This window comes from Corvus brachyrhynchos, unplaced genomic scaffold, assembly GCF_000691975.1.
Source record: "Corvus brachyrhynchos isolate BGI_N302 unplaced genomic scaffold, ASM69197v1 scaffold148, whole genome shotgun sequence".
Taxonomy (NCBI): domain Eukaryota; kingdom Metazoa; phylum Chordata; class Aves; order Passeriformes; family Corvidae; genus Corvus; species Corvus brachyrhynchos.
In genome coordinates, this window is record NW_008239785.1 from 826902 (window position 1) to 841949 (window position 15048).

Sequence of the window (15048 nt, forward strand, 5' to 3'; positions counted from 1 at the left end):
TACAGCCCCAGCACGGCCCGGCTGGACAGCGACGGGCACGGCGCGCAGGACGGCCACGCCACACCTGCAGAGGCCACTTGTGCTGCTTCTGATACTCAGGATACTCAGTGCAATCAGAAGGGGAAAGGACAAAAAAGGACAAATCAAAAAGAATCCGCAAAATCCCAGCAAGGTGCTAAGAGGGTCAGGCCCAATGACTGCAGCAGGGTCTTCACTTTAAGGAAGAGAACAAGAGTGTCCTAATCCTTCTCCTTCCAGTGAGTTTCTGGTCACAGGGGCACCATCACGAAATTTCTACAAACCGTCTCTCATTGGGCTTGGCCCATGACAAGATACATTGAATCTCTCCATTGTAAATAATGTTCATAATTTTATATTAATATTTTTAAGTAATCGAACTTTGCCTTGTACAAGCTCAGGTTTTGATGAGTGAATTTTTGCATTCATTACTAAAGCCAAAGTAAATTAGATGAATCTTCAAGGGGTTTTTGCAATTGTATGATGTAAAATAACTTTTACAACTTCTTTTCTTAAAGGTGTTTAAGCTCTAGAAACAATATTGCTCAATAACATACTGTCATAATCTTTTTTCAGGCTTAGCTTCGTCTAATAGGGGTTTTTTTTGGTCTTTTTTTTTCCTTTGAAAAGCTTTTAATGTCACTGTGCAGTAGTTTAAACAAGCTTAAGATTAAAACTGGCTTTTTAGGATATACTGTAGAAACTGCTCTGTGTATGGATGCACTTTGCCATTCTGCCCTAAGACAAAACAACAGACCAATTTAGTTACTCAGAGGCAGATGCCACTTTAAATAAACTGCCCCAAACCTTGTGTAAGCGACCTCTTCTTGCACTGACTCAGAACAAGATTCAAGTCAAACCAAAGAAAGCCTGCACAGGTTTAATAAATGCAGTTTAGGTTCAACTTTAAGTAATCGCTATGAAAACAACACTGAAAATATGAAGAACTAAGCAATCTAGGTGCCTGCTTTGCTGAGGGTAGACAGACACGGGGCAGCCTTCAAACACCAGGCCTAAAAGGTTATTTATATAATTTATTTCACCTGAGGCAAACTTTCCTGGTGAAGGTCTTGTTTCAGTACATGTGTATCGCTCACTATCAATTTCTGTGTCCTTCTACATGCAGCTATAAACTATTTCCTACTTCTTTATCTGTGTACACAAACTGGCAAGTTTTCAAATAAATCTTGTGATCTGTACTTAAAATATATGGAAAGTCATTCATGAACACAAATACATTTACTACACCATCTAGAACACATATTTTGAAGGACAGTTAGCAAGAAATTGCTAGCTCAATTTTCAATTGGCAAGCAGAATTTTGGGACCAAAGCAATTCCAAACAATTCAAAAAAAAAAGGAGCTTTCTTCAGTGACGGAAATTACACAGATTAATTCATCCATACTTTAATTCCAAATATGAAGCTCAGAATTCCCTCTGCCTTAAAGCTGCTGCCCAGCTTGTCCAAACTGCTACAAAAGCTCAACTAAAATAAGGCTGATCCCTGTGTAAATTTGCACAGTGTGCACTATCAGTGTAAGGAGAACAAACCCAGAAGGACCATTATTCACATAAAACCACGGGTATACACTTCTCGTTCATCATTACTCAGGTGAGGGACATCCTCACCTGCCTGAACATCACTAGTAGGTGTAAACCTACTTAAGGAAGTGGAGCTGCATTCAACATAATGCAGAATTCCCAGAATTTTTTTAATTCACATTTTGTGCTGTGCTGCTTTGAGCCAACAACTCAGCCAGAGCACTGTAACAAGTTTATTACTAAAATGTGAATGACAGACCTTCAGTTTCTGATGTAAGAAACAAAAAGAGATACACTGATTTTTAATTTAATCCTTCATACAGAAAAGCTTCTCCCAGATTACCAAAAGGCAAGAATATCAATGTGAGTTTGAAAAAAGGCAATGCAGTAACAGAAAAAGCCCAATTAATTGAAATGGCAACAGCAGTGCAGTCAATCAGTGTGAGGTATTGAGCTGTACATCAGCACGTGATCTAACAAGGAGAAAGAGCTGCTTTCAGTCCAAGTTTCAAGCTTCAATCTTAGGGTCAGATGCTGCTAAATCCTTAATTTCCAAACATGAAATGAGAGAGCTATGTGTCACCGCTGCCACTTTCCACACTACCTTAAGCTATTTGCCTTGCTCATCTCTGAAAGCAGAAAGCTTCAGTTGCTATTACCCACAAGTTAAAAAAAAAATCTCGAGTATCTCTTTACTTGTTAATTCGAATTTCTTTAAAGTGAACAAGAAAAAACTTTTTCGTGTTTTTTCCATACAATTCAAGGATTTATTCTCCCCCTCTCCATACAAATATTACTTGTAAAAGCCAGTTCTAGTGCTGAAGTCTACCTGATCTCTCTTCTTCAAATTACATAAAAATCTATAGCATGAGGTTATCCAGAGTCCCTGACAGAGGTGTACAGTTTTGGTTTTGTCAGAACTGAAGTACAAATCTACCTTTGGAGGATTTCCTATTCATGATGCTCCAGCTGTAAGCTGGAAGGTTTTTAACTGTTTCACCTTTTATCATGCAAGGGCAAAAGTAGTGGAAAAAGGGAAACCAACTGAAGGCTCTCTGCACAAACTTTCTCACATGCAGCACATGCTATAATGGACATGAACTCTTTCCATGGAGACAGAGTAATAAACTGGATTAAATGCCACATTTTACAGCATACCTTCAAACTAGAAAAGATTTGGCAACCCAACTGACTAGTACGAAACACCAGCTGTGAAACACTTTTTAAATTTAGCGTTCAACTTCTCTGTTCAACACAGGAGCACCAGATGGGATCCAAAAAAACCATCTAGAACAAGACACTGCTGTAAAAGCACCCAAGGGTGGATGTCTACTGCTACATTGTGCTTTTGTCATTCACACTATGACCAAAATTACATTAATATCTCTGTAATTCAGTCTATGTTGATAACTACAGAACACACAAAGAAACAATTCCTCTGCCCTGTTCTTTTTCTTTCCATCCTGCTATTTCAAAAACCCATTTAGAACATAAACAGTTCATGTATAAATTACATGAAACTGGCCTTTGAAATTTAACCATAAACAAAGAGCAGAAGCTACTGGCTTTAAAGTGCAAGTTAGTCATCAATTATTTAATATATTCTGTTTAAATAATGACACTGACACAATATGGAGACATACAGAATTATTTTATACAACTGTACAAAGAAACATGGGAGGGAAGAAGAAAGAAGAAAACCCCAAGAAATTAATTCCATTTTGGAAAGAAATATTTATTAAGTATAAAAAAAGGCACACCCAAGCCAGTGCTTTTGTCAGAAGTACTTAAACATCCCCATGGGCGAATGTTTTACTGCAGAACTCAGTACTTCAGTCATCATTCAGCACACACACATCAGCAAATCCCAGTCTATTGCCACACATTTGATCTCTAATAATATAAATTGTTATTTCATTGAACTTTACATTCAGCAAGTGCAACTCACCATCTGAAATTCGGGAGGGGAGCAGCAATCCTCTCCTGCCCAGCTCAGCCAGGGCCAGGCACCCACCGTGCCACGCGTTGTCTGTTTCCTGGAAACTGATGTCAGGACAAGAAGCTTTGTTAAAACTGGCCCTCCCTCTCAGGTTTTCATTTCTTATGGTGAATTCCTAACATTTTAAAAGACCCCTAATCCAAACCAGCACGTTCTTACTGTGTTATTGATCCCACTGGACTTGTAAACTAGAAGAGTGACAAGTTGAACATGTTCTCCTTCCCATTTGTGCAACATAAATACTGCTCTAAATATGATTGAATAAGCAAAAAAACCCATTTATGACTACAAATGTAACTCAATACAGAAGATTCAATACCAGAAACTCATATAGAAAACGACTTCCTAGTACATGGGCAAAAGATGCAGATTTACAGAGCATACAAAATAACTAATGATTTAGTGCCAAATACAGCCCTTAACTTGCAAAAGAGGTTCAAGTGGCAATTCCCAGCAAACCCATTACTAGAGTTTATGAAGTGAGCAAATAGTGGTTTTTATTCACCTTTAGAAAACATAGACCAGAGGAACTTGTAGTGAACACAGCAAAAAGCTCCCAAATGCTAAATTATTTTTGGTGGGCTGGCAGATAATGGAGTGAAAAGAGGAAAGGTGGCATGCTGCAGGATTAAACCTGAACAGAGTTCATTTTGTATTGCACTAGGAGTAGGAATCTGAGAATGGAACACTGGACAGCCTGGCTAGGTCATATCAGAGCTTCATCTCTCCCAACACCATCTGTGACATGGCCTGAGAGCAGGTGCTCAGCCAAAGAAAAGCAGGAAGGACCATCCCCTTACTGCCCTGCTGGCTGTGGCAATCGGAGCACGGAGACTGCTCAACCAGAGGCTGGAGCCAGGTTCATTATTTAATAGCCTCTGAAGGGACTCTCTTCCATTAATTTGTATAATCCCTTTCTGAACTCCCTTTACACTTCTGGCTCCCATAACATCCCGTGGCAATGACTTCCACTGGTTAATTATAACTGCGTGGAAATGCACTTCCTGCTGCCTCCCTGCTCCCGCACCAGGGAGAGAGTGAATCGTAAACAGCCGCTCGCTTTCCCTCCTTCTGTCCCATTTACAGTGGAGATACATCAAATCACATCCCTCCACTTTTTCTTCCCACTTGTAAAAAACCCCATCAGTTAAACCACTTCTCAGTGATTTAGTTTTACCTCTTCCTTTCCTAATAATTTCCAACATTATGTTTTTCTTGTTCTTCCTGCCAGCTGCCGAGCACTCCCCTGACACACTCTGACAGATCTGTGGCTTCCAGGTGTTGGACAGTGAGCAGCATTTTGCCCCAAGTACATCAGTTTGCAGGCATTAGACATCATATTTTATTTTATATGACATTTACTGTCGTATTACTTCACTTGGGCTCCTGTAACGCTTTTCTTTCTGTCACTTTTAGCTCTCACTACATTAAATCAACTTTAAATATCAGTTGGTTTCCTCAGCCCCTCATTCCCCTTTTTTCTTTATGAGCATGTTGAACAACACAAGGCTCATACCCCAGTGGAACTGTGCTGACAATCTCACTACACTGTGAAAAATAATCACTTATTTCTTCCCCGGCTCTTGTCTTTTCATCTACATACAACAAATCCTTTCTTCTTATCCCAAGAGGTATAACAGAGTGCCTCTGATTAGCAACTGATTTATTCCTATTTTGGTCACTAGATATTTAGTGCAAAGAACCCAACAGAGGTTCTCTCTGTCCTTGCCTACGTTTGTTCCCAGGTGTTTCTGAAGAAAGCAGGTCACTCAATTACAAGTTGAATTACTCATCCCTATGACTTGAAAAACAAGGAAAGAAAACACAGTGAGTACAGGTCTTTGAAGCTCCAGGGATAATTGAGATCAGCAGCACCTCTTAAATTAATCACAGTAACACAGTGGAGGGATCATCTAAGTGGATACTTTCCTTGCAAGTTTTTCAGACTTTATACCTTCCTTTTTTTAATGCGTTACCCTTTGAGCTGGCATCCTTAATTTGTACTCAAAACCAATGTGAAAAGACTTTTTAAAACTGAGGACATCTGAGTGACAAACTGCACATGACCAGCATTTCTTGCCAATAAAGAAACTCTTTTTGTTATTGGCTTGCTCTAAACCACTCGTTTAGATTTCAGGTACTCAATGCAGACATGATGAGCAAATTTGGTATTAAACAAAAGCACAGGATACTTGTTTAATGATTTGGGTTTTCACATGCTCTACATGAACGCAAAGCCATGACATCCAAGGCTAAAGTGAACCAAAAGAACATCCCACAGCTCTGTGTGCCCCAAATCCTCTCTGACACAGCCGACAGCACCTGCCTTAGCCACAGTCTAAGACCCAGCAGATTGCAACACTCTGCTAAACACTTCCAAACTCTGGCAGATCATGGAAAAGTCTGCAGACAAAAAGCACGTTTTTTGTTCAGGCAAATATTCTCAGTATCCACAAGAGCCTGTGGCAAGAAGTTTGACAGTTTAACTATGGGAATAACGCCTCTGTCTTTATTCCAAACCTGCCACCTGATGCTTGAGTTCGCTTCTAATAACATAAAACCTAGAGGGCAACCATATCCACACCATTCCCAAGTTCAGAAATCTCTGCTATACCCCATTTATTCCTCACTCTCCCTACGTGTTCCACCGTCCCCTCACACAGATTGTTTCTTACCTCCACTGATCCTCAGAACACCATTTCCAGTTCTACCAGGTTTCTGAGGATGAACACAAAACTCAAGCCATGAGTCTTGAGCACACCAGGAATCTCTAAAGCAGCAAGTTGATGAGCATTTTTTTATCTTTCCTAAGTTCAACTTCAGTTGAACATTACCTTAGTATGGGGTCAAGAGGATGGATTAGAAATAATTTCTTTATTGAATACCCTTAGCCCCCCTTAGCCTTCAAAGATTTTGAAATCTGGGAGAAGGACAGCAAGGAAATTTATTTTAGACCTTTCTTCCTAACTGTTGTCCCCCTGTTCCACAAGCAGACGTGTTTCAGATGGGGGTAAAGTGTGAAATAAGATTTTTACCTAAAACAGTCCAACAGAGACCCAATCACGTCATCTGCTAATTCTTTTGGAAGTCTTCCAGTTATTCTACCAATTCTACAGAAGGAAAAAAAAAAAAAGAAGCATACAGTGAATCATTAGTACTGCAGTTGATTGGTAAATTCTAGAAAAAATACTAGTTACTGGAATCTTCCTAGAAGTTGAGTAACTTCAAGATGCCACCCTGCTGCCCTAAGACCAATACCCTGAAACAACAATCTCAAACTTGAAAAAATCTACACAGCAGTGAACCTTCCCCAGAAATGCATTTTTAAAGAGAAAGAGAAAAAAAACCCTTTTGAAGAAATGTTTCTTTGCACCCTTCAGATCTTGTTTTACCGAGAACATCTATTTCCAAACCCACCGGAAATTCCCTGAAAACTGGCCGGATTTTTCATCAGAAAAAGAGACAAATGTTTCTGTGCCCCCACCACAGGCTGTGCTAAAGCCATTTAACAACAGCAAATACTAGCAGTACACCCAAATTATCAATCATGGCTTACACCACTGTATTTCTATATTGTTTACTTCAGCTTAGCAGAGTCACCATAACAGACCTACCCTTTGGCTGCAGACCACCTGACGATGGTGTCTTTGTCTTTCAGGCCAACCAGCAATTGCTCTGCAAATAATTTTATTTAAACAAAACAAGATTATTTTTATTTAACAACAGAAAGATTTCTTAAGATGTTCGAAATTCATTTGCCTCTTTGTATAAAAATCTTTGTATCTAGATTTATTCTATTTGTCACATAAGTACGAGTTGAAATTAAAAAACAAGAAATATGTTTATTTGTATGTTCCAAATTGTTTATGAAAAGAGATTGAAATTTCAAGTGCTGTAAAAGATTCAAAATGGAGATCATGGTGCTTTTTGCAGAGGTTCATTAGATTATTCAGTTATAAAAGTCTTCTGATGCAATTTTTGTCTATTTACTTACAGAATATCCACAGCCAGCTAGCAGAGGACATGCTGTACAACTGCATATTAAGAAAAAAATGCTGCTCCTTTGATACTACCTCAGGCTAAAAATTAAACCAGAATTCTTTAGCTTTATGTGACACAATTTTTTGTTCTGTATTTCACTATAAATTCTAATTTGTGGAAGGTTCAAGGCATCTCTTTTATATTACTGGATACAATTGGTAAAACATATTTCAGTACCTCCATGCCCAACTCCACAACAAATGCTCCAGTACTGAGCTTCTGCTTGAGATGCTGAAGTCCAAACCACTTGACAAAATATCATCTATTTTAATCAGCTGCAGAGACTGAAGTTTTAGAGTCTTTCCAGTTGTTCACACTAGCCCAGAAGCCCACATGACTTTTTTAGCCCCAGGCAGATTATTTTCCAACATATGTTTAACCTGCAGCATTGCAACGATTTCTCTCCAGCTTTAACACACCTACAACATTTTCAATCTCTCCTGGAATGTCATATTCCTCATCATCATCAGCTTCAGCAGAAGCAACTTCCTTCTTCTGGCTCTGCACAGCAGCGCCCTGAGCTTGCAGGTTGGCAGCCAGAGATCGACAGCCACGCTGGTACCTGCACAACAAACACAAACTTCAGTGATTTCTCTGATTTAACTTCCATACTGCCACAAAGTCTGTCTGCCACATTCCTACCCCTCCCAGGGCACAGCTCTCCAGTTATTTAGTGGCTGCTTTAGAGGAAAGGGACAAATATCCCATTCTCCTTCCTCCTGACCCAGTTGTCTATTTTCCAAGGTGAGAAGAGCCAGACTATTCAAATGGTTCCTTTTCATTATCCCTCCCTTTCCTGTTTCACTATAACCTATTTTCCACTGCTAACAACAAAGAGAGACAAAATTCCCATGCCCAAAAAGTCTCTCCAAAAAAATTAAAAAGAGAAAAAAAAATTAATAAAATGAGCTTATTAAAAATTGTTTTTTAAATCTCAAAGCCAGCTTAGTACTTTCTGACCAAGCCGTACTCGAATATTTAGCCCGTGGTGTAGATGCATTCTTACAAAAGATAGACTTTACATGCTAAACTGACTTTTGCCATCGGGCAAGGTACATTCTCCACCTAAAAAGAATTTTCTATGCCTAAGGATGTTCTCAAAAGACGGTAAAATAAATACAATAAAAATAGTCACCAAGGGAGCCTGCAATTTTAAAATATCAGTGCGAGAAATCTAAAAAAGAGTTTGCCCTCTGGCAGTACGTAAAACCAGACACCAAAACCTGACTAATATGCAAAACCAGAGCGGGATTGCAAACCACTTTTCCCCTGTGAACTTTCTATCGAATCAGGGTAGGACCAGGTAATGGAAAAAGTTATGTTCACTCTTACAAAATTGTACTAAATCAGCTTCAGGAACAAAGGTCGCCGTCTTCCCATATTTACTGAGTTATGCATTATATAGGAACAGGCTTCTGCTTGTGCAATGTGCAAAGTCAGATTTGGCTTGTCCCAGCACTCATTTATGCACCAAAATTGAAAAAAAAATACAGGAAAACAAAACACAGTGGAAGAATCCTCCTTTTTCCAAATAATGCAAATGAAGAATATGTTCATTCCCACAGGGATTTCTTTTTCTTTTAGGGAAGGTTAAGAGGGGCAGAAGGCAAATGTATGGATCTATGTACTTGTAGGGGGTTTTGTGCTTTTGGATTTTCCTGTTTTTGAACTTTTCAGCTTTAAACTGACCTCCACTTTGCTACCTTTGGTTTCACAAATGTCAGCCCAAGTCGCTGAACCAGTTTCATGCCCAGCTTGCGCAGAACCATCTGATTGCTTTCTGACAGCTTGCAGTTATCAAGACACTCGAGAACAGTAGCAGCTGTAAAAGAAAACAAACACACCAGAAAAACTGCTTTTAAAAATACCTTGGTATGAAAATTTTAAAGTTTTAAACGTTCTTTAGGAGATTTGTATTTTTAAAGGTATTACTGAAACACAAATGCCTGATTGCTTACTTTGTAGTAGGTGACACTGGTCAAATAGTGGCAATATCCTTCACTGCCCAAACAGGGAAGATGGCTTTAAGGATTAATTTTGATTATAAAAATTACAATCTACATTCTCCGAGTGTTTTTGCCTCTGATTCTCCCTGGAAGCAACATACCCAAGTGTCTTTCAGGGTCTAAGCGTTTTCAGTAATCTAACAGAACCAGAAGCTAGATGATGTAGTTCAATTACTCAGAAAATTTCCTGCACACTAAGGAAGCTTTCCCTTTCCTCTTTTAGTATTTTCAGGCAGCACCAAATCCTGACACTGAAATTTTTATGATGATGGATGTCCATAAACATTTAGACATGAGAAACACTGTGTATGTGTAAACAATCAGCCAGAAAACCTCTCATTTGGGCACATCAAAGGTAACAAAAGTTATTTGTCCAGCAAGTAAAAAAAACACAGAGAAAGGGTTAATGAGTACAAAGTTCCAGGATTCAAAGTTTTCACAAGGAAGCCATGCCTGTTACAAATAAAAAAGCTCTTCTGCAGTTTCATCAGGGTGAAAATAATCCTTCAGAAGGTTGACCATTAGCTAATAGAGACTAATGACTCAGGCTCTGTAAGAGCCACGGTGCTTCCAACAGCACTGCACAGATGGAATCACATCAGCCAAATACTCTGCAACCTCTTTCCCCAGTCTCATATCAAGGTTTTCAAAATACAGAGAGATCAAAGAAAACACAATTATTTCAAAGTCTGAGAAACTGTAAGACGTGACTGAGAAATCCCTTCAAGTCTTTAAAAAGACTGGTGATGCATCTTGGTGTACTAAAATACTAATGGAATGATCCATGAAAACAAGCCAGTGATGATTATTATTACTTCAATACCTTCCAGCAACCTGGATTTTTTGCAGTTATAAAAGGCCAAGAGACTGATGGTTTAGGAGGAAGAGGCTGCAGAAACATCATCATTCACCGACAGAAAATAAATTAAGAATATATAAATAAAGGCCTCTTCCAAGTCCTGCCAGCTCTTGAATCACTAAAATATCTACAGACCCATGTAAATTACTTCAGGGCTAGTGCTTGTTTTTAATTCAACTTCTGTGTCACAAATGACTTCAAACAGGATCTTTTGACATTTGCCTACTTTTTTTTCCTATTTCATCCTCAGATCTGTTATAATTAAAAATCTTAGATATTTTTTGTCTCTCACATTTTCTTATCCCTAACAGTTCCCATCTGAACATCTGCTTCTGAGTTGTGAGCATTCTAGATTTTCTAAGGTTCATTTACTCATTGATATGCCCCTGTTTTTTATCTTATTACCAGACTCATAATTATTTATTATTCTTTCTATGCCATAGGCCAAAACATCTGATTTTACCAGGACGGTTAATGCTGTGAGCTCAATATGCTCCTTCCATACTGATTAAGGCTATTGTGTTGTACAGCTGTACTTTTAAATTCTGTCATTTTCTGTTGTACTGTCATTAACCCAGCCTGTTAATGATTCTGCTTCTCTGGCAGCTTCCCCAGTGCCGTTCCTGTGCAATGGCATTCCCAGTATTTGCACCTGTGTCATTCCATGCTGTTTGTCTTCATTATCTTATCTTCATCATTACCCATTTCTCAGGCATTTTCTAAGGAAGTGTCTGCATCTCAGCTTTAGGAACTGGGAGAATGAAACTTTCCATCACTAGAACTAAAAAACCTTCTTCTCGGGGCCAAAATAATTCCATTAGTGACATCACAAGCATTCTAAAGTGAGTTTATATTCCTGCTTGGTTCCTGTGAACAGCACAAACCCTGTTTCTGGTACTTGGATAAGATCCACAAAACTGTTTGGGTCTTTTGTAATGTTTTGGAATTAGGCACCATCTTTCCCTGCCTCCCTTTATTGCTGTAAATAAGGCCCAAGATCACACTGCAGTCAGTTCTGATCATATTCCAGGATTCACAAGACAAACATAATTCCAAAATGCAGCTACACTATCCAGAAACCTCCATACCCTCTTTTTCTCTTTTTGGCTTCCTATCCCTAATTGCATGCAGTATAATTATAATCTCTTTTCACTAAAAAACTTCTCTTATTCCAACATCATCCAAACATGATTCCAGCTGTGCTCTGTACACAGCTGGTTCTTAAAACATGGGTTTTCTGAACTCCTGTGCTTATATTAAACTTGCAGAGCCTCTGCAAAACTTCCAGCAGTAATATGTACAAAACCAATTCATGCTCTACTGAATTTCAAACAAATATTCTCCACATCTAACAGTTTATATGTTCTGCGTTGAGCTCCTGTATTACAGCAATGGCCAGTGTGATCACCTGCCAAATCCTCTGATGTGCTGCTCCAACACAACATTCCCTGGTGGCATCTGCTCCTCCTTCACAGTCATTTCTGCTTTTGCTCCCCTCATTTTCCCTGCTTTATCACTGCCTGGTGGATTTCACTCCTTACAGTACCACCTGTCACCAGGTTAACCTTCCTTTCCCTTTTCTACTGCAACGGCTTGAAAAACAGAACCTATTACAAACTCACCGTATGGTAAACAGTCTTCTCTCTTGCCATGCTTAAACAGCTGTGCCTACAATTAAAATAGGGAACAGAGACATGAGGATACAGAGATTCTAAAACACAATATATCAAGCATTTAGTTCTAAAATATTTTTAATGTTCTTACAATAATGTGTAGTGTTTGCTGCTTTAGATAGCATAAAGGGAAGAGTTTCAGGGTGTAGTTCTTCTTGGTAACTGCTCAGGGGACTGAGGTGGCCAAAAAACACTCAAGAGAAAATGAAAAAAACAAAACAAAACAGAATAACAAATGAGGAAAAAAAAAAAAGGCCACCAGTTGTGGGCCGACTCAGGTCCCTGACCCATCAAGCTCAGTGCTGGGTCACAGGAGCTCAGTGTGGTGCAACCCCAGCTTGTGAGAGACTAAACCACCCACAGACACCTGCAAACACACCTCCACCAGGCCAACTGCAATTCCTGTGTCAAGGGAATTTTATCTGCAGCTAAATACCCCAGTGAGACTAAGGGACTATTGACACCTGACAGAACACGTTACACATTAAAAGCTTCCTCAGCTCCCCACGCATCAAAACTACTCTGGCCAGGCACTCGCTTGTCCTTGCTCTGGCAGTCACCAGAAGAAAAATCTTCCTCAATAAATATGCCTGGGAGTTAAACAAGAACAGACTTACCCTAAAAAGAGGTACTTTCTCACACATACCAAACACACACACATGCCTCCCGCGCTGCAGGCGTGGCTACGAGCAACAGAGGCAAGAAAAACACCTTGGGGCTGTGTACCCAGCCTGTTTTGGTTTGTTACTAAATTGCATTTCAGGATCTCAAATTAGCGCTGCTGATCAGCTGCACTACAAGATATATATAGGAATTTGATATTATATATCAAAATATTTGAGATTTTAATGCAGGCAAGTGTGAGGGCTCCTTTAAAATGACATTTACAAAGCAGCAAGGCAATAGAATGACTTCAGGCCCAGAAGAACAGCCAAAGGAAATAAATATCAACTTAACTGTATAAATGTAGCACACCTTTTAGCAATATATGAAGTCAGTATTAAAAACAAATACAAGAATTTCTCACTAACATACAACAAAATTGCTTGTATTAAAAAGCCTAAAAAAATACGTCAAATCTTTGGTACAATAAATCTAGAGCTCCTCTAAAATTTCTCTTTGTTGAAACATGCAGAAGCTCATTTCTTCATCACTTTGCTCCTGTGTTCTGCTTTAAAACCCATCTCTGGTTTCTCCACACACTGTGCTGTGGATGCTGGAGACACGGCAGCATTCCTATCCTCACAATTCCTTCTCCTTTCTGCCTAACTTAACAGCAAACACTGTTTTTTAAGGCACACACAGGCTGCCTTCAAACTATTAATATTATATTCAAGCATATTCAAGCAAAGCACAGGGCAATTCCTCAAGCAGTGATAATGTAGAGAAACAGCTTTTTAACAGATCCTTGGGAACGCTCCTGGACAAACACCTTAGGATGTGTGCTCTCACACCCTCAGCACACTGCTGAGGAGGTGGAACAGGATCCTCAAAACAACAACACATTTTCAGTCCCCAGCAGTTCCTAAATTCTGGCACCTTTCTACAAACTTCTCCACGTGTTTTTACACCCTTGGGCCTAAGCCTGAATTAGGTCCTGACTCCTCAGCAACAACAGAACTGGAAGGTGCCACCTCTGAGCGATATGTGGGAAGGAATCAACCAACACATGAGCAGGAAACGAGAAAAACTCAAATATTGCACAGTATTTTTTTCAACGCTTCTCCTCACACACCTATGATTCCATTTCATAACCATTTCTATTATATTCTGAACAAATAAGTGAAACACACAATGTCTCCCTACAGCAGTTTCACTAAAACTTAAATAACAAACTATTTTCAACACAGAACATCTACTCCTACCATGGGGATTTATAATATAAGGTATATTATAAATGATATAGATGATAATAGAATCACCATAGCAGCAGCTGTAAATCAACTGAGATCTGGATTAAGGGATTTTATTTTATCAATATGAGTTTTTAGGGGAAGTAAAAATTGCCCAAAGGACACCATAACTGCCGTGTTTGAACTGATAACCAAACGTTTTTAGAAGGGCTGTAATATTTACATGGCTTCTGATCAATAAAATATGTTACCCATTGGTTTTGGAATAAACACACCTGAAAATGCCAAATTCCTGAAAGGGAAGAAGGCTCTTTCTGCACTCATGCAGGTGCACTGGGGGTCAGATACAACCTTAGAGCAGGTTCCTGGCGTTTCTACAAGTGATACATCAGGTATTTCTTTGTGTCAGAGAAACAACCATTTTTAAAACTACTTTTACAGAAGTAAATAGGTAACAGCCAAACTGTGAAGAACTATTCTTCATATATTCAACACAGCAGGAAATCCAGTGTCTGGGGTTTTCTTCTGAGTGTAGAAAAGACAAGAAGAGAAGTATTCATTGTTTATTTGAGTCAAAGCATGCAAAAGCATCCCCAGGTCCAAATCTCTAAAACTTTTGAGTGTAATAGATTTATTTTTCCCAGGGGAAATACAAGAGCACTTTAACCAATGCTGGCTGCTTTTGGGAAAACAGAAAAAATATTTTCTTCCAGCACATGCTACAAACAGTCAGGCATGTGCAGCAAAGTTACTCCTTCAGAAAAATACTGTAAACCTGCAGCTTACAGAAAGAAATGTTCATGATGCATGAATGACAAACATGAAAAAAAAACCAGCAGCAAAAAGGGCAAATCAGCATTACAGTACCCAGCCTAAACTTCCTGCCTTGAAGGAAGAAAAATATCCAAGGCGTACCATTTCCAAAAATCTGATACAAACAAAGTAATTAATAAGCTTGGTTTGCCACCTGCACAGGCATTCTGGTGTCAGCAGCTCGCAGTGCTGAGCACGAGGAGCCTGCCTGTCGGAGGATCCCGGCAGTCGCAGCTCCGCCAC

At 39.3% G+C, this 15048-nt stretch overlaps 2 protein-coding genes across 2 annotated transcripts in view; one reads left to right on the top strand and one right to left on the bottom strand.

Annotated features, from left to right (window-relative positions):
* The window catches only part of ZNF750 (zinc finger protein 750), an 8721-nt gene extending 7497 nt beyond the window's left edge, over positions 1-1224 (top strand). Inside the window, exon 4 of the mRNA XM_017743198.1 lies at positions 1-1224. Within this exon, the coding sequence (XP_017598687.1) occupies positions 1-243 (243 nt within the window). The 3' untranslated portion in view covers positions 244-1224.
* TBCD (tubulin folding cofactor D) overlaps positions 1-15048 on the bottom strand; it is a 114936-nt gene that overhangs the window by 85487 nt on the left and 14401 nt on the right. Inside the window, exons 9-14 of the mRNA XM_008640610.2 lie at positions 12089-12134; positions 9291-9423; positions 8021-8163; positions 7175-7235; positions 6596-6670; positions 3510-3604 (exon numbers count right to left, since the gene is read on the bottom strand). Of these exons, the coding sequence (XP_008638832.1) occupies positions 3510-3604; positions 6596-6670; positions 7175-7235; positions 8021-8163; positions 9291-9423; positions 12089-12134 (553 nt within the window). The remainder of the gene's footprint in view (positions 1-3509; positions 3605-6595; positions 6671-7174; positions 7236-8020; positions 8164-9290; positions 9424-12088; positions 12135-15048) is intronic.